The sequence below is a fragment of the Engystomops pustulosus genome, chromosome 8 (genome assembly GCF_040894005.1).
Source record: "Engystomops pustulosus chromosome 8, aEngPut4.maternal, whole genome shotgun sequence".
Lineage (NCBI taxonomy): Eukaryota > Metazoa > Chordata > Amphibia > Anura > Leptodactylidae > Engystomops > Engystomops pustulosus.
Genome location: NC_092418.1, coordinates 35,975,213 through 35,994,579, shown reverse-complemented (window position 1 = coordinate 35,994,579; position 19,367 = coordinate 35,975,213). Strand labels below are relative to the sequence as shown.

Here is a 19,367-nt window from a genome sequence, read left to right as displayed (position 1 = left end):
CTGGCGTGTGAATGAACCCTAAGACTTCTACGACCACCAAAGTTTTGTGAGTGGGTGAGAGGTGCTATTTCTCCATCCATTCCTGAACGTAACTTAACGTATTGTGGCTTATTTACTAAGGGTCCGCAGCAGTATTTCAGTCGGGTTGTCCAACGTTTTTGTGGATCGCGTCGGGGATTGTGTCGCATGGGCGCCGGCTTTTACGCGACACAAATAGGGGGGCAGGCCGTTAGACGATCCAATGGATTCGGACAACGAGCGGGATTTAACATGTCAAATTGTGTTGCAAGACATGAATTCACATACACCGGGAAGAAGAAGGTGAACTCCAGCGGACCTGAGCGGGGAAGCGACACAGGATCTTGGGCGCACGCGCCGGACTTCATCCTCTTCGGACAGTCCGGATCAGGGATCGCGAACGTACCGGGTAAGTAAATGTGCCCCATTGTTAACGTTTAATGAACGCAATTGGGTATTTCATTAATGTAACAGCAAGGTTATTAGGCAAATCTCCTCTCCACAGCTGTTGTATTGTGTGTTCAGAACGCAGTGTAAATGCGCCGTGTGAACGCAGCCTGAGCCTCCCCTTCAGTAGCTGGGGACCCCCGCTCAGGGCAGTGAGGCCGGCACACAGGTTGTCACACCGCGGGACACCTGCCCCTCTCTGCGGCCGGGTAACACGAGACATTCTCTGCCTTCGTCACCAGGCGCTCGGCGTGATGTGCACCCAATGAGCGAGCAGTAAAACGCCGCGCTTTAGCCAATCAGCTCCGTTCCCAGATAAGAGCGGCCGGGAGTCGTCCAATCAGCAGCCTGTGAGCCGGCAGTGGCAGGCGACGCGCTGTTATGTAGCAGATCTGCTGTTTGTGTCTCCCTGAGCTGCCCCGGAGCCGGCTACCCCCTCCCTCCCCCCGGTGGAGCCTCCCGCCGCCCCGGCATGGAGACCTTCTGCAGCTATGACGGCAGCGAGCGCTTCTGGGTAAGAGGCTGGTGCCCGTCATGATGTCCGGGTGACGTTTGTGGTGGGTGCTGGGTGTAACACTACTTTGTATTTGGGGGCAGTCAGTGGGGGGCGTGACGTCAGCATGATGCCATGTACCGGCACCACCATCCTGGCAGGAAGAGGAGCAGCCCTTGAAGTACTCTCCACCATATGTGATACGCGGTGTGTTGTGTATGCAGTGGGCACAGCTATGGCACAGCTGGCACTGCCTCACACCCGCAGTGTGTAAGAGTTTGGGCATTTGCATATGTGCCCCAGGTCTGAGCCTCAGACTTGCTCAAACTTCCTCCATTACTGTCAGGGGAAAACTGATTCCCCATGGGGCAGGATGTGCCACCTCCTTCCTGCTGGCATGTGTGGTTATGCCTGTAATTAAAGGGCATGTCCAGCTATGACACTGCTGTCCCAGGTTATACGGATGGTTATGAAACCTTGTACATACATTGTATAACTTGTACTGGTCCCAGGATCCCCCTCTTGTGTAGTGTCTGGTCATACTATGCCATGTAGTGCAGTCTTTACAATTGTCCATGAAGGGGGTAACCATCTGATTGCCAGGACCCCGGAGATCCTATTCTCCATAACTGGATGCATGTGGCCCATCACTGCTCTGTTTGCTACCATCTAAAGTTAGAATAAGAGATGTGTGAGCACTGAGCTCGCCTGCCTCCAGCACTCTCATGGTATTGAATGGAGCAGCGGGACCCTTGCTCACTCTGCCGCTCCGTCAGTTGGTGAGAATGTGACCCCTGTTCCGCTGATCATCGGGGGTCTCGGCTGTCATACACTTAATGTTAAGATTGTAACTGGTGATGAGCGGACCTGAACTTTAAGTATGGCGTCTGCAGCTTTATGCCCATAGCACCTAGGTATGTCTGTGATTGACCGGATGTGTCCACCAGGCCAATCACAGCCATGCCTAGCTGTAGGCGGCATAAAGCTGCATGGAGCTGCCGAACAGTAGTGGGCTGTGTTGTAAGCGATTTGGGTGGTAGCTTGGTACCCGTGGCTACCCAAACGCCCATCAAACTCTATATTGAGAAGGACCTTCAGCCATGATCCTTGTACATCTGCTCCTGCACTCAATACTTGAGCCATTTTAGGACCTTTGAAGGTCCTGCGAGCAGACGGAGACGATGCATTCCCTAAGAAGCTTGATTCTAGCACCATGTGTGATATTCATAAAGCCCATTGCAGTCTTAATCCGTCCCTGCTGCTGAACCTAAAGTTCAGGTCCGCTCATCTCTAATTGTAACTTTGTACAACCCCTATAAGGTCCTCTGACACGGGCATACCTGTGATGGGTTGGCGAGGGCTTGTTCTGTAAGCAGTTGCCATATTGTGTGGCACGGGATGAGAAATTATGATTGTCCCTTATAGGTTGCCGCAAAGTTCTTGGTTGCAGCTACATCTTGTGTAGCTTTACCCTATCTGCATACAAATGTATGTGGTCCATGCTCTGTGGCCTTCGTGTCACCAGTGTGTAAGGTCTGCTTATGCAGGAATGGGATCTGTTCTGAGATTTGTGGCTCAAACACAGGACCACGGATCCCAAAGCTGTGTGTATGAGCCCAGAGAAACTCCAATAACGTGCCCAATAAATAGTCGCGATGCACCGTTTGCGTTGCAAGCAGTTGTTTCCTATGGATGGTGAGTGATATTCATCTGCTGATGTCGGACGACTGCAACTGGCGGATACTTTCCCTACTTGTGGCCCAGAAAATATACATGTCAGGAGGAAGTGTGTGGTGTTCAACACCCGAATCCTGCACCTATTTCCGTGTTCTGGTCGGCAGAAGTTACACTGAAGAGCCAGAACATATAGCGGCCGTGCTGGAGTGCTGCAGATATCCTTCTAGCCACTTGAACTGGAGCAGAGTTGCAATTCTCCAGCATGGCTAGTAAATATCTGATTTATATTCTGGTGATGGACTATCCAGGACATGTCTTCAGTATTCAAATAGGCTTAAGGGCGCAGAGAAGACTTTCATGCCCTCACTCCTAGTGTTCCATATGACTGTTTGTACTCTGTAATGTAATATAATATTTGTATATGTCCCCTACGATTTGTAAAGCTACAGAATATGATGACGCTATGTAAATAAAGATTATTCATGATGGCTTGACGCACAACTGCAACATGTACAGCCCTCATCCATATTGTATAGACTGTTTTTGGACCATAAGTCCATAAATAGATGTTAGATAAAGGTGTCGGAGGTAAGGACAGGGGTCTTGTGGCCCCTAATCGATTGCCCAAGCTGCAAATCTTTTTGCAGATTCTATTCCTGGCCAAGTTTGCAGCCTGTGACTTGCACATGTTCATGTGAAGCTTTAGGGTGATGTCACACATGCCGTTCTTGGGCCGTTTTTAGTGCGTTTTCAGATCTTAAACGCATCCGTTTTTGAAAGATGCATGTGTTTTTTGGAAACGCATGCATTTTTGTCTGTGTGGTTTTTTTTTTTTTTTTTTTTTTCCGATCTGAAAACAAACTAATTAAAAAACGGCATCACCCTTATACTGACATGGCAGTGAGCATGCTCTACCTGCGAGGTAAAGGTGGGGGGGGGGGGGTCCCAAGTTTAGTGGATTAGGTTTAACCTGAAGTTAGCATTAGGGTGATGCTACACATGGCGTTTTAAAGCAGTCCGTCAAAAATCCATTTTTGACCCATTTTAATTAAGATAATTGGTCAAACCTGTCAAACGGATGTGTTTTCAAAAAGCGCATGCGGTTTTTAACGCATGAATTATTTACGATCTAAAAACGCAATGTGTGGCATCACCCTTGGTCATATGACTGGGAGTAACCGGATTTACTCATACACATGCACCCTCAGACCTTCAGAGCTGTGCCCTGAACTGTAACCTTGATACTCAATGGGGACGTTTATCCTGTGACGGTGTATGATGTAGTTAGTGGCGGATTAAGTGTCTCTTGTGTCCCATGGCTCTTCACATGACTAGGGCCCCCCACCAGCATCCAAACCAACATGTGTCCAGATGTTAGGACTTAAGTACTACTCTATATACTTAATATTATACTGTTAATAAAAGTAATTTAATGATGATCTCCAATCGTTCTCATAGATGGGTTATCATCTATGGACGCACTCTTCATTCCAGAGGGTATTAATTGCAATTACTGGTGGGGTCGCTAGTGATTGGAACTATTTCTTGACTTGTATGCTGAAAAAACTGGTGTACACAGAATTTGATGGCGCTATATAAATAAAGATTATTATTGTTATTATTACATGTGATAAATCTCCCCAATGAATCAATGACTGGGAAGACATGAAGGTTTTTATGCGGACTGATGTTCCATAGAAGTGTGAAGTATTGTGGACTTGTATAGAGGAGCGGTGAGTGTTCTGTGCCTTCACCTGGGTGCTCAGATGGTGCTCTGCATTAGCTCTGCTGTATGTACTTGTATGTCTTTCCCAATGTATTTGGAGTTAAGAGTAGGATTCCTGTGTCCCGTGAAGGGTTTTCCTATTCGGAAAATGTTGAATCATGCTTTGGCATCAGTCACGGGGTCATGCATTCTTTGTACACGGATATTCTGTGCTCGGTTGTACAGATAGCACTTGATTTCATAGCTTTGTGGAGCAGCGCTTAAGAGGATTTTCTTTCACTACACACAAAATAACTTATAAAATATAGACTAGTCACTTCAAGAGGGTCACAAATTAGTTTAAAGGACTTCTATGATCAGATTTACTCAGGGTAGACTGCCCTGACTTGTTGGTTCTGTTTTTCTAGAGCCTGAAACCTTGTTTCTTTTATTCTGGAACAGTAACATCTTTCAGGAAGACTCTATAAAAATATGCAAATGAGCCTACATCATTCAAGCGCCTCTTGGCTCCACTGTCAAATGTTTTTTTTAAAACGTATCACTTGCAGCAAGTAAATGTATTCGGACTTTGACTCCAAAAACAATCCAAAAAACAAGTGACCAATACCAAGGCTTGAGAGACTCCAGACACTGGGAGCTGAAACTTTGCAGTGGTCACTTGAATAAAGGTATTCCCATCTGGGCATTTACATTTAATTAAATTAATTTACCTTATGTAAACATTTCTTCAATTGGATGTTAATTAAAAAAAAAATGTTCCTGTGTGGAGATAATTTCTCATAAATGTAGTTATTCTGTCCCTTAGAAACCAGATAGCTTCCTCGGATACGACCACGTCACACTCTGGCAGCGGTGGCCAGACTTGCGCTATAGAGTCCTGCCGGACCGCCAGGATTCAGCAATCATTACCACAGGACGGCTGTGCGACATGTAGTAACTCCCGGACATTTTATATACAATAACCTTTTGTTTCTTTGTGCAATCACTCCAGCAGAGGTGGTCGTATCCGAGGAAGCTATCTGGTTTCTAAGGGACAACATGGCTTTATGAGAAATTTTATCTTCACACAGGAACATTTTTTTTTTTAATGACATCCAATTGAAGAAATGTTTACATATGGCAGATTAATGAAACTTAATGTTAATGCCCAGATGAGAATACCCCTTTAAATCTCGGGGGTCTCTACACCACGCTGTCTTTGGTGGGCGCCAGTTGTTGACATGGCAGCCCTGAGAACCAATAGAGACCCCAGGGCTGTCTGCAGGCAGTGCCTGTAACATGGCGTCTATGATGTAATCCTAGACGTAATCGCTTTGATAAGTAACAGTGTTCAAAAGTTATAACCCTATGAAGTGACGCAAGTCAGAATACAAAAAAAATGGGGCTAAGCCTTCGGGTGATGCCACATGTTAGCGTTTTGATTCTGGTTTTAAGCATGCATTTTTCAGTCCGTTAAATGCTTGTACTTTTGAACATTTTTGTAATATGATTGGTTTGCGAGACCAGGATAATCTGCAGACAATTGATTGCAGTCTAATAGTATGTCTTTAAACTATAAAACTCCTGTAAGGGTGAAGACACACGTGGCGTTTTTTGGGCCGTTTTTAGTTAGTGCGTTTTCACATAGTTAAAAACGCATGCGTTAAAAAACGCATGTGTTTTTGACAGTTTTGACCAATTATCTTAATTCAAACTGGTTTTTCATAAACTCATGCGTTTTTTAAACCATGCGTTTTTAATGATGTGAAAACGCACTAACTAAAAACGCCACGTGTGTCTTCACCCTAAGGCTGTGGTCACACATGGCTTTTTGAACCCGTTTTTAAGTAGTCTGTCAAAAAACGCATCTGTTTTTGACCAGTTTTAATTAAGATAATTGCTAAAACTTGTCAAAAAAGGATGCGTTTTTCAAAAATGTGTGTTTTTTTTTTTTTTTTTTTTTTGTTTAATGGACTACTTAGACGGGCCAAAAACAAGTTCAAAATGCCACGTGTGACCGCAGCCTAAGGCCGGCGCCACACAGGGCGCTTTGTCTGCGCTTGCAAACGCAGACAAAGTCGCGCCCACCGGGGCGGGCCTCGGCCCGATCGCATCGGCGTTTCTATGGAAACGCCTGCGATCGGGAACGAGCCACTGGTGTTTCGCGTTAAATTAACGCAAAACACAGGCGGCTCGTTACCGAGCCTGTGTGGCGCCGGCCTAACAATGTTACTGGAGGAGAACTAGGAGTTCCTAAAGTTAACTCTTCAGCCTTTCTTGATCTGTAGATGCCACTTTCCTTAATTTCCTTGAGTCTTAAGCCCTCCCAATGGATTGCCAACTACATGTGTTTTACTTGCTTTAATCGCACCCTTACAGGTTAGTATTTTTGCATATTTAAACACTTGCATTGCATGTTTACCATTCGTTTGGCTGGTTTGAATCCGTTTTTCTTCACTTCTCGATGTGTAAGCAGCTGTTAACACTTTCACGGCTGCTTACACTTCTAGAAATGAAGAAACTGATTTGAACCAGCCAAACTCATGGTAAGACTGCACCCTCAGTGGTGGTACTCTGAGGTTTCCATTGCTCCCATACACTTGATCAGAGTCCTTTACACTAGTGGTAATTCCTGCTGTTGGACCCGCACCCATGTTGTCTTTTAAGACTTCCTTTTAATATGGAGGCTGTATAATCTAGTAAAACTATTAGAGCTTATACTTGAAAGAGGAGATCATCTCTTAAATTGATGGCAGATTTATAAGCTTTTACGCCAATACCTGTATGGTGCTACTTGCTTAGCCCTTCCTTGTTTCCCTCTGTATAATGCCTATCCCAGGACACAGGTAGCTGGAGGTGAGCTCAGTCACTTGTATGGACATTGGCTTCTCTTTGTCACCTGCTACACGTCTCACTAATGCCACGATTATATATACAGGCAGTCCCCGGGTTACATACAAGATGGGGTCTGTGGGTTTGTTCTTAAGTTGAAATTGTATGTAAGTCGGAACTGTATATTTTATCATTATAACCCCAGCCAAATTTTTTTTTTTTTTTTTGGTCTCTGTGACAATTGGATTTTAAAAATGTTGGGTTGTCATTAGAACCAGGATTAACACTAACACTTAATTGTATACACCAGTGATTACTGTTATAGCTGTTTATTGTAGCCTAAGGCTAAAGTACAATAAATTACCAATATCCAGAGGTCCGTTTGTAAGTAGGGGTCGTATGCAAGTCGAGTGTTCTTAAGTAGGGGACCGCCTGTACTGTGGAAACCATCATTACATTACTTTTCTGCAAATCCTCCATCCCTGCTGTGGATTTGTGTCCGTTACTCTTGGTATATATAACAAAGGATGGAAATTCCAATGCATTTTGATGCAATAAAAAGAACTGCCCTTACACCAGTAAAGCTTTTAAGTAAAACACAATTATTCAGAAATGACTTGTAGTCAGCTGGGGGATGGGAAGCTAAAATATACCTGCAAGTGATGTCAGAAGGTTGAAAGTACAGCAGGTCATTGTAGTTGTGCTACATCTTTGTTCTGCCTTTAGTAGGTGGCACTACTGACATCTGGTGCAGGTTTTGTCAGATCGGGGAATCTCTGTACTTGTGGTCTCTGAAAAACAATTGAAGATGAAAGCTTCTCTAGAAAGTGCTGGTGAGGGCGGATGCTGAGCTAGCACTCAGCGCTGTATGGAGTGCAGCCGCCTCACCGTTCTGTTATCACACACAGGTCCTGATGAAGGACGGGGCAGCTTAACTATAGCAGGACTAATACACTCCTGGTTAGTCTCACTAATGTGTATTCTGTTCCGGCATGTAGCTTGGTGGCAGGTAAACTTCATCCTCCTGCCTCTATCTGCCCCATGAATAGTCCCAGAACTGTCACCTGTCATTTGACAATAATGGAGCCCATTAAATATTTTTGCTTGAATTATCTGTCTTAAAGGCTTTTTCCAGGGAAAACTCTGAACTTTTGGAAACCGCTCTTGGGGCCAAGGCAGGGGTGATTAAATCTCAGTGTATCATGGTCCTGGATCCCACATTGCTCTGATACTCCTTGTCACCAGCACTTGCACCCATCTTTAAGGGGTCACAGGACCCTCTTTGGCTTATCTGTGGTCTCCTCCAACCTTGGATGTCCTATCACTGCTCTGATAAACCTACTTGTGCAAGCGCCAAAGACTGGAAGTAGTGTGTGTCCGTCCGGGCAAAATTAAATTTTACTCCTATATTGGCCCCTCTTGAAACTCTTGATGCTTTCAAACTAAACTTGCACTTTGGCATTCCTATTGTTGTCATAAAAATAATCTATTTGGTGTGGCCATGCCCACTAGTGCACCAATTTTGACAGTTTTCCTCTGTTGTCAAGCACTTGATCTTCCACAACGATTTCTAACTTTTTCTTCTGCTTTAGAGCGATCCAACCTACAGCTATTGACTTGAACATCTTTGTGCGTTTATAGGTTTTACAGAAATCTACCATGACCCCGAATGTTTCATATGAGAGGAGCCCCCTGATCCCTGTGGATCATGCAAAATCGCACATTAAAATACTTTGGGTTGTTTGGCAGAGGCTTGGCTGCAGCTGCTGGAACTTCTGAGAATCTCCATTATGTAGTAACCCTTCTAAAAAAAAAAAAAAAAAAAAAAAAAAAAATGTAATTTTTGGAAATGTGTTCTGCAGAGCTGTAATGGATGTGTTCTAGAAGTGACTCATGTAATCCATCAAGAGGGATCTGCACTGCCTGTTACATTGTGGAGATGTGATTCTTGTTAGAGATATAAGACCCCTCTAGAAGAAACAATCACAACTATTGGTACAGTAAGTCGGAACTGTATTTTTTATAATTGTAACCGCAGCCAAATTTTATTTGGTTTGTGACAATTGGATTTTAAAAATGTTGGGTTGTCAGAAGAACCAGGATTAACAATAAAGCTTCATTGCAGACGCTTCTTCATAGCTGTTTATTGTAGCCTTGGGCTAAAGTACAGTTCTGGGGGGCGTCAGAACGTGAGTACACCTTTCTTTTTCTTATCTCCCCCCCCCCCCCCCCTCCTTAAACGCGGGGCAGCCTGGGACGAATGCATTTCTTACCCTTAGCTTGTACTCTAGTCAGTAGTGTTTTTCCAGGTTTTTTTTTGGTGTTAAGGCTTATACTTGGGTATATTGCATGGTCAAAAATAAAGATTTTTAACAAGGGGGAGTGCTCTACCTTTATATAAATATTCTTGTAATTGCCAAGTCGTATGCGCTTGTTGTCTGTGTTTTTTTTTTTTTTTTTTTTTCCCTAGCATCCCGGTCCATTATCCATCAGAATCGCTGAAGTGTAGATACGCTGAGTTCTGCCATTCTAGTTTTGGGCTAGTAAATCCAACAGGGTCACTTTGTGGGGATAAACTTGATTGTGGGCTGTGGGCCCATGTGGCATCAGGCGTTTGAGGTCCGTGACGGTAGATGAGGAATTCTAAGCAGGAATAGGACCTGCTCCATTATTTGCAGAATAGGCATTTGCTTCATACCAAAGGCTTTGGTAATGGGTTGTGTGCATTTAGCTTTGGGGTTTGGCCACACATTTCAAGTGCAGCGCTAGCATAGGGGGGCCGTGCGTGAGCCCATACGTGTTTGCAGTTAATTGCATGTGTTATACTGAAAACGCTAGTGTGATCGGGCCGAACGTATAACATTTGAAAACGCACACGTGTTCTGACTCAGCCAAAACGGCAAGTGGGAATGCGTTCACACTTTGCATCCTGACACATGTTTTTACGTGCTTTGAACGCCACATGTGAGCACACCCTGAAGATTCCTGTAGACTCGCAGCAAGCAGAGATCTAGAAAACCATGAGGAATGATCTAACTTCTCACTGTCCACTTTTCAGCCAATAATTGATATAGTTGGTGTGATTACCAAGCTTACAACTACATCACTTCTATGTCCCGATGATGCAGCAGAATAGGTCCAGACGACAATACAGTAAGTTTTTGTATGTAGATGTTTGACAGCACTAATTCACACCATTATACACTGCTAAAAAAAATAAAGGAAACACTTACACTTGGAGTTATATTGTTTTTATCACACTTATGTGACATCAAACGGTCCACTCATGAAGCAACACTGGCAATCCATTTCATAGGCAATTGGTAAGACACTCAAAAAAGAGTGGTTCTGGCAGTGGGGACCAAGTCCACTTCTCAGTACCAATGCTTTCTGGCTGGTGTGTTGGTCAATTGTGAATGTTGTTGCTTTCAGGTCTGTGGTTGTAAAATAACTCTAGAACCCACACAAGTGGCTCAGGTAGTGCAGCTCATCCAAGATGGCACATTAATGTGAGCTTTGGCCAGAAGGTTTGCTGTGTCTTTCACCGTAGTGTCTGGAGGCTGGAGGTGCTACCAGGAGGCAGGCCCATACACCAGTTGATGTGGAGGAGGCTGTAGGAGGGCAAGAACCCAGCAGTTGGACCGCTACCTCCACCTTTCTGTTAAATAAACTTTATTGAAATTAGTAGATGACAAAGTTCAAAGTAATACCAATGAATCCAGTACAAACCATAGCAGTACACATATCTTACATCAAGTGGCACAGCTAGGTTGTGTATGAATAGTCTCGTCATGAACAAAACAATATTATGTTGGTGTAAAGGCTACCTCTATATATGAGATGCATATAGAAAATGTTATATAAGCTCATGTTTCTAGGTAACGGGAACTGACAACATTAACCACATTAAACACTTAAAACGCATAAAGACAAAGGAAAGTACGTTTGGGGATGGGATAGGAGACGGCAATGGGAGAGAGCACACAAGGAAAGGGAAAAGGGTACGAAGATTCATCAACCTGATTCCAAGTTATCTACTGCTTAGTTTGTACCTCCCGCTATCCAAGAGGCAAATTCCATTGAACTGCAAAAATCGCTCCATGGGGACCAAATCTTGGTGTATCTATCAATCTGCGAGTCCGCCAGCCCCTCCATAGCTCTCATCTCCTCCATTCTCATGATGTGGTTCAGGGCTTCTGCCCAATGAGCCCTTGACGGACAAACACTTAACTTCTGGAGTCTGGGAATAATCTGGCGAGTAGCGGCAATGTGGTGCCTCAGAAAGCCTTTCTTCAATGCTGAAATAGAGCCAGGGATCATAGACAATACACCAAGCTCTGGAAGTGGTGTAACAGTACCTGACCATAGCTTATTGCAGAGTTCAAAAACCGCTCCCCACGAGTCTCTGACCCCAGGGCAGGACCACCAAATATGCAACATGGAGCCATGCTCCCGTTACACCTCCAGCAGGTGTCAGACACCGATGGGAACATCTTATGCAACTTTGCTGGGGTTCGGTACCACCTGGCCACGATTTTAAAATTCGTCTCCTGAACACTACCTCCACAGGAGGACTACTGCCAGAGCCCTGCAAACTGACCTCTAGCAGCCACAAAGAAACCAACTCCATTAGGATGGTATGAGGCTCTGACATCCATATGGGGGTTGTGCTCACAGCCCAGCACCGTGCAGACACGGCATTTGCCAGAGAACACCAGGACCGGCAAATTCATGTCTGGTGCTCTATAGATGAAAGCAGGTTCACACTTGTCTGTAGAGCAATCTGCTACCTGCAACATCCTTCAGCATGACCGGTTTGGCAGTGGGTCAGTAATGGTGTGTGGGGGGCATTTCTTTGGAGGGCCGCACAGCCCTCCATGCGCTCACCAGAGGTGGCTGCCTTTAGGTACCAAGATGTGATCCTTAGACCACATGTGAGACCATGTGCTGGTGCTGTTGGCCCTGCTTTTCTTAATGCAGGACAATCCTAGAGTGTCAGCAGTTCCTACAAGGTGAAGACACTGAAGCTATGGGCTGCACGTTCCCCACATCTCAATCCGATTGAGTACATCTGGGTTATCGTGTCTCACTCCATCCACCGTCCCATTGCATCAGACTGTCCAAGAGTTGGCGGATGCTTTAGTCCAGGTCCACAACCTCATCAGGTGCATGCCGAGGTGTTGTAGGGAGGTCATACAGGCACATGGAGGCCACACACAATACTGAGCCCCATTTATCTTGTTTTACTGACGCTACATCAAAGTTGGATCACTCTGTAGTGTGTTGGTTTTTCCACTTTAATTTTGTGGGTAACTTCAAATCCAGGCCTCCATTGGTTAATAAATTTGATTGCCATTGCCTTTTTTTTTTTTTAATGTCAGCACATTCAACTTTGTACATAATAAAGTATATAATGAGTATTTCATTCATTCAGATCTTGGATGTGTAATTTGAGTGTTCCCTTAATTTGTTTGAGCAGTGCAGTATCCCTGCTGATGGATTGATACTTCAGCACCCATTGCCCCTAATCTCAGGAGTGTTTTCTATAGGCTTGTGTATGGTCACATAATATAATACATGTATTCTTCTGTAGCAGCACGTGTCATGCAGTCCCATAGGGACAGGAGTGTTTGTAGCAGATGGGTCCCTGGTCCCGGTGGCTCTAGCTGTCATGTCTGCTTTTTTTTCTCTTTATACTCAAAGTGAAAGTTGTCTCACATGTCCTTGTCCCGCTCTGGGTGTGTAACCAGCGTCTAGTAGTAACTGGAGGAAGAAACCACATGTCAGAAACCGGATAACCCTCTACTGTTAGTCTGGGTGACAGATCTAGGTTTAAGGGCAGTGTGTGTATATGTGGCAATATTTATCCGTGTCGGATTAATATAAAGTGGCTCTGAGCTGTGTGACGTGACCTCTGTCAATGATTGAAGGCAGACCTGCTCCCAGTGCTACTGTGTGGCCTTGGAAGGGTGTGAAATGATCATCTAGTAGTCTATGATGAGATCGCTCTGTGCTGATAGACGGCATTAACTAGTGGTGGAGGAGCTGCATCAACTACATAGGTCCCTCACCACATATTCTACATATACATGCACCCTCAGCTCCCAAGGGTAGATCAGCCCTCAGCCAGAAACCTCTGGTGATTCATATATCCCATATGAATAATGGACTAGGATTTTTATTAAATTTTTATTTTATTTTTTTTTCTACATTTGCAGGTTTGGATGAGGATCATCCAATGTGTGGGTTAAAAATCTATATCCATGTGGTTGATTTCCTTTAGCCCAAACGTACTTGCACGCAGGCGTGTACCACCTGAAATGGGAACTATTCTTCATTTAGCGTTTAATGGTTTATTTTTGGTTATAAAAGGTCTCTTAAAAAATAAAAATGCAAATAAGCCCCAGGGGCTCCTGTGTACACCACAGAACCCTTTCTAGCTGTCACAGGATCTTTGGCAGGAGAAAGGGGCAGGGGACGCAAATGTGCGAAGCTGAGAATAAGGGCTCATTCACACAAACTTAAGGGGTACCGATATGCAGCAGCAGCATATCAGTCTACATTATGGCGCCTCCGGTTGAGCGCACGCTATCTCTCGCCAATAGGGCCAAACTTTTGTGGGAAAACCCCTTTTAAGTAATTTTTGAAGATTCTCCTTCAATATCAAACTCTTACAAACCAATCAAAATCTTGGGGGAGCCTCTTACATGGTTACTTTTTTTTTAAGTAACTAGACATTCGTGTCTGCTCTCTGGGTATTGCCCTGTGCGTTTCATGACTTTGTAGCTTATCCTCTTACATCAGCCTTTTAGAGCTTGGTGTTTGTGGTCACACCCAGGAATCGCCACTTCACTCCTTATTAAAATACAGAAATCTTCTTCAGCAGAGCAGAGCTAATGGCTGCCTATAAATTTAGGTCATCTACTTTAAATGAATGACCTAAATAACTTTGGTAATGCCCAGTTATCATCTTCCTCATCAATTAGGAGGCAGATTGGAGACGGTGACATGATGGGTTATTAGAAAGGTCTCTTTAAAGTTGTTATGGAAAATATAAGTAAATTTTAGGGGGGAAATGGCAAAACCGAGATATTGGTTCACCTCGCTGATAACTGCAGGAGGCCTCTCCTAATGGCTTACAAATCTCTTTGGTATTCATGTGCCTTTTTGTTTATCTAGTGGCACTTCTTAGATTTTACATTTGAGCCAAATGGCAACTTTATATAGTAGGAAATCAGTGCTACACAATGAGCAATTTTGCAACACATAAGGGTGACAACAATGGATCTCCACCCTCTTGCAGAAATTTGTGTTAAAATAAGGTTGTGTGTTTTGCTCCAGGTTACTGGTAAGAGATTTTGGTGGAAATTGACTTTAAAAGGAGTCTTCCGGTAGTTTTGACCATCCGCTACTTTGTATTGGTTAGATATCACTATTCCTTCCTGTGTGTTGATGGTAATGTGAAAAATAATTATTCCAGGATTGTAGCTGGATTTAGAGCACTGGTCTGGCTCCTGACTCGGCTGTGTTCTGTGATCTCTGCACTCAAACTCATCCCTGCCCCTTCCCTATGCTGTGACTTTTAACCAGAAGTCTCCTATAGCAGCATGTTGGTGCACAAAGTCCAGCTACATTCTTGAATTTGACAGCACTGCTGTTACTAACAACACATGTATGGTTACACAATGCTCCATAGGTAACCCCTCATGCATAGACGGGCGGTAGACAAGGGATCACGTTCCCTGGTTTGTGACCTGCATGGGGCACACTTCGTGCATGGGACCTAACCATGTCCTAGCAGACTTGACCATACGAAGCCTGACCAGCTAGGAGCTTCCAGTAGATCTGTGGACATGGCTATAGAACAAGATGAAATCCAGGCAGTGTTGGTCCTGACTATGATGTAATGGTGAGAACTGCAAGGGTTAACCCAAGGCCTTGCTAAGGAGCTTGTTGAATCTCATTGCTGCAGAGGCTACCCCCTAGATCTGCCCCAGAGTAATGGTGAGCCCTGAGGACTGTAGACGCGGTGTGGCTCCGGAGGTTACCATGGATGGAGTCTGCTGCAGCGTGCACATTCACAATAAACCAATCTCCTTTTGTACATAATGCCTCTCATGGGGCATCTACTCTACACTATTAACCCATTGGTTTCCACATTAGAATGTGTAACATGGATACAATCTTGTTTCTGTGGCTTTTCACTGTTCTATGCAGATGAAACTCTAGGGTCCAACCGGAAGGGATATCCTGCCCCCCCTACACTACAGCATAGTCCCCCTTATACATTCATGGAGCGCACAGTGGTGATGAGAAGTAATGTTGGTTGACTATCACTGAATGGAATACAGATGCACTATATTAATAGATTAATTTGTGCTTTGGATGGGAAGATCCACCTTGATTTTTGGAAAAGATTTATTATAAGATTCACATTCAAAACATAGGATTGACATCTTATGCACAAAACCATGCAGTGTAGGTGGTAAATGCTGTAAGTTTTCACCCTAGATTTAATACTTTTGGATAGTGATATTTGTGTAAAATCTCAGAATCTGAATACAGTTTTGTCCTAACTTCTGTAATGTGTTTAACAGGCTGTTAACCGGTAACATACACATCATATGGTGCCAAGATCTCTCAGAACAAACCTAGCAGGACTGTCGGGGACTCCTGGCATCATAGAGATCACTAATCAACCAATGTATCTAGTGTAAAATCTGTTGCTTGTATACGATGCTTTGTCTTCTAGCATGTTGTATGGTAGTAGACACCCCAGAACACTGCAGTACCCACATGGATGGCCATGACTTGTCTGCTGTAAAGAATGGATGATTCACTGTGTAGTTGTATCTGGATTGTATAGGACAATGTTCATGTTGTGTGTCTAGGAGTATACCTGGTGTAATACAAGAGGGCGTTTATACAGTGAGTTCCCTCTGTACACATGTGGGTGCTGCACTTTACTATTTATATGTTTGCTTTACTAAGCCAGAACACAAGTGCACAATGTATCTAATGCTCAGTGCTTGCCAGAGAAATGTATCTTTTCTTTTCCAGTGCCAAGACTCGTGCAGAATGGAAAGTACAGTGTAAGGACTTATTCTGCGGTTGGTGGATTTCAAGGACCTAACGCAGTGCTGTCTGTAGGACTCTTGATATAAGGAGTCCCTGCTTCTCAGCAGTGCACTATATGGAGATCATGATTAGTTCCACTGGAAAGCAGGGACTTCTTGTAAGATATAACTGTGTAGTGTCTAGTTCATGAAATTCAGTCCCCACACAAGCGCATTAATGTGTTAGTCCTAACCATGTTCTTGGCTCTAAACAGCCATATGACCCACCAAAGTTTTAGGAGGGTTGTCGGCAAATAACAGTCGGAAAACTACAAAAAATTGTAATGTGATGGCAGAGAAGCGGTCGGTGTCGTCATCCCCCGTTTACTATCTGCCACGTGATGGCTTAGTTCAGCTGGGCACCAAAGCAGCGTGTCCTTACCTGACCCCTTCAAAGCCGTACCAGGTTGATAAAGGATTATTCAGGGGATGTTCTCTTAGTGGAGGCGATCCAGAAATCATGTAAAGTGTTTACACCTTTTTAACCCCATCAAGTTAAAAAGTTTAACGGGATAGGCTAAAAAATGATAAAATTGACAATGACAAAAGTGGTCACATTATCATCGCCGACTGAGAAGTTTTGCCATCATAGCTGGAAACCTTACATATTTTACATAGTGCTGCAGAAATCAATCAGAATTGGAGAGGTTTTTTAAAAGGAACCTGTCACCACAAACCACCATTCTGAACCTCACACAATACCTTAGATGCAGGCATCCAATGATTCTAGTACTCTTTCTGTACAATGGCGCAGCACTGTAAAAGCATCTTTTTACTTCAGTTGACTTCTGCATCCAGTCTTGGATCAAGTAAAGCTCTCCCGCCTCCTCTGCACGTTTGCCAATGCCCCTCCGCACTGCCCTCTTTCCCATGCCTCTAACCCCCCCATTCATGATATTGGGGCATGCACTGTGTGCCTTCAATGTGCACTGGCCGTGCATCAATGTGAACGTGCGGTAGTTGGGAATGAGCAGGCAGGCTTCAGCTATAGCTGCACCGAACCATACGCTGCCATTAGTGACCTGGAGAAGAGCAGGGCAGATGGGAGAAAGGAAACATGTCATTAGAAACCAGTCTAATAAACCACTACCAGTAAGTTGTCAAGCATCTCTTAAACTAGGTTGTCACTTTCATGGCCTGGTGTGGCGGCAGCATCATCTAGAAAATCAACTTTGAAGTGAGATGTTAATTGGCTTTATGAAGTCAAGGAGGTGGAGTATAGGACTGTAGTATAGGACTCTCTCTGCCTCTGAACACCTCGTCCGCTGTGATTGACATCATGCACTGGACTTCAGGATATCTAGTCAATGATATCTCTGGACGCAGGACCATCAATCGGAGAGGTGTTCGGAGGCAGGGAGAGCTTGACTTCAGTGTTAAACTCTCCGCCTCCCTGACTTTATACAACCAGATAACATCTCACTTCAAATCCGATTTTTCTTGATGAAGACCCCAAGCTGGGACATGAAAGAAACAAAATTGTAAACCATAACTCTGTGCCTAGTACTTCTGACAGATGAGCCAAAATTATTTGATTTGTGCAGTGTTCTCTTTACATTTGCACCTTTTTGATAAATGGCAACTATTTGACCCATCAAGGATCACAAAAAATAAAAAAAAAATTGACTTCTACCGTCATACTTGCTTAAGATGGCACGGTTGTACATAAGGATTGTGACCCTGCAGGGGGGGGGGGGAGATCTCTGCTGTAGTATTGTAGCTGTAGTAGCACAGTATTGCTAAGTCCTTGGGTATGTGCTAATAACACTTTGCAGAGGTGACACCGTGTAGCTTGGTGATTGGTAGCCTGTGCAGGTACTATAAATAGTACGGAGCTCTTCCTAGAAGTCGTTAATAGGGGGAGAATGTAAACAGCGTATTGCCATGAGACGGGTACAAGTTACACTACAGAGGTTATATAAAAGTGTGTATCTTTATATAATCCTGTGCAAGGGGGCTCTTATAAAATTTTGTGGAAAGGTTTAAAAAAAAATTCAAACGTGCAGATTTGAAATCTACTTTGCTTAATTTAGTAAGGATGGAGGGGAGTAAAGGACACGGTAACATTATTATTTTGAGCAGTTAGTGGATACAGGACCAAAAGCCGATTTACACAGACAGCTGAGAGAACCTCAATGTGTAACTCCTTACCGAAGGTCCATAGGCTAATCTCCAAGAGTGGATTCAAGGGAAATGCTTTCTAGGTATTGAAAGTTAATCTTTAGCCTCCTTATCTGTCTGAAGTGGGTGAACCATGAAATACTGCTCTCTGAACTATACTTGTGCATCAACTTTTCTCCTGCAATTTTTACTTTTCTAGTAATTTTTATTAACTTTTACTATTCTAGCCTAGCAGAGTATTTTTAAGGGAAGTTATTTAAAGTTACTGCACGGTTTACATATAAACTGGCATAAAATAGAACTTTTTAGTCTTTCGGATCTATATTTTATTCCCTTACAGGAATTTAGTATTCAGAATGGGAGATCTAATTAATGGGTCCTTAAAGTATAACGTGTTAAATCTAGTCACCCCGTGATGGGGACATCTAGTCGATCACTTGTGTACTTATTACTTTTTACTACAGTTCAGCTTTACACATTTCAGTTTCTTTTATGTTGAGTTCATGAATGGTTTGTATTACGTGTCACATAACATACGTGAATGCAGGGATCATGTTACCCTTCAGAAGGAAGTGGGCCTCCTTCTTTTAAAAGGGACTTGAGATTACACTTGTAAAGTTCATGGAGTTCATTTTGGGGCCCTCCAATAGAAAAGGTTACGAGAATACATAGTACAGGAACATAGGGTTACTTCTGGTAACTTCTTTGATTCTACTGATCTGCAAACAGATATATCTATTTTTTTTCCCTTTGCTGTGCTGTTCCGCATGTAAACATCCATTATTTTTTACCTTTTTTGTGGTTCCACCATTAAAGTTTCTGATTTGAGAACGGAAACCCTCTTCCGGGGACTCTGTTTACAAGGCGATCCATTGTGTGTTGGGAGTGCATCCATGACTATTACGTGCTACGTTTTCATATATACAAACTTGTCTGGTAGTGGCTTGTAGATCCAAGA

At 43.7% G+C, this 19,367-nt stretch overlaps 1 protein-coding gene across 2 annotated transcripts in view; it reads left to right on the top strand.

The window, feature by feature from the left end:
* The first annotated feature begins 792 nt into the window (after nt 1-792).
* Nucleotides 793-19,367, top strand: part of LOC140075133 (multidrug resistance-associated protein 1-like) — a 60,711-nt gene continuing 42,136 nt past the window's right edge. For both annotated transcript variants that reach the window (XM_072120649.1, XM_072120648.1), the window contains exon 1: nt 793-979. In XM_072120649.1, coding sequence (XP_071976750.1) covers nt 938-979 — 42 coding nt within the window. In that variant the 5' untranslated portion in view covers nt 793-937. The remainder of the gene's footprint in view (nt 980-19,367) is intronic.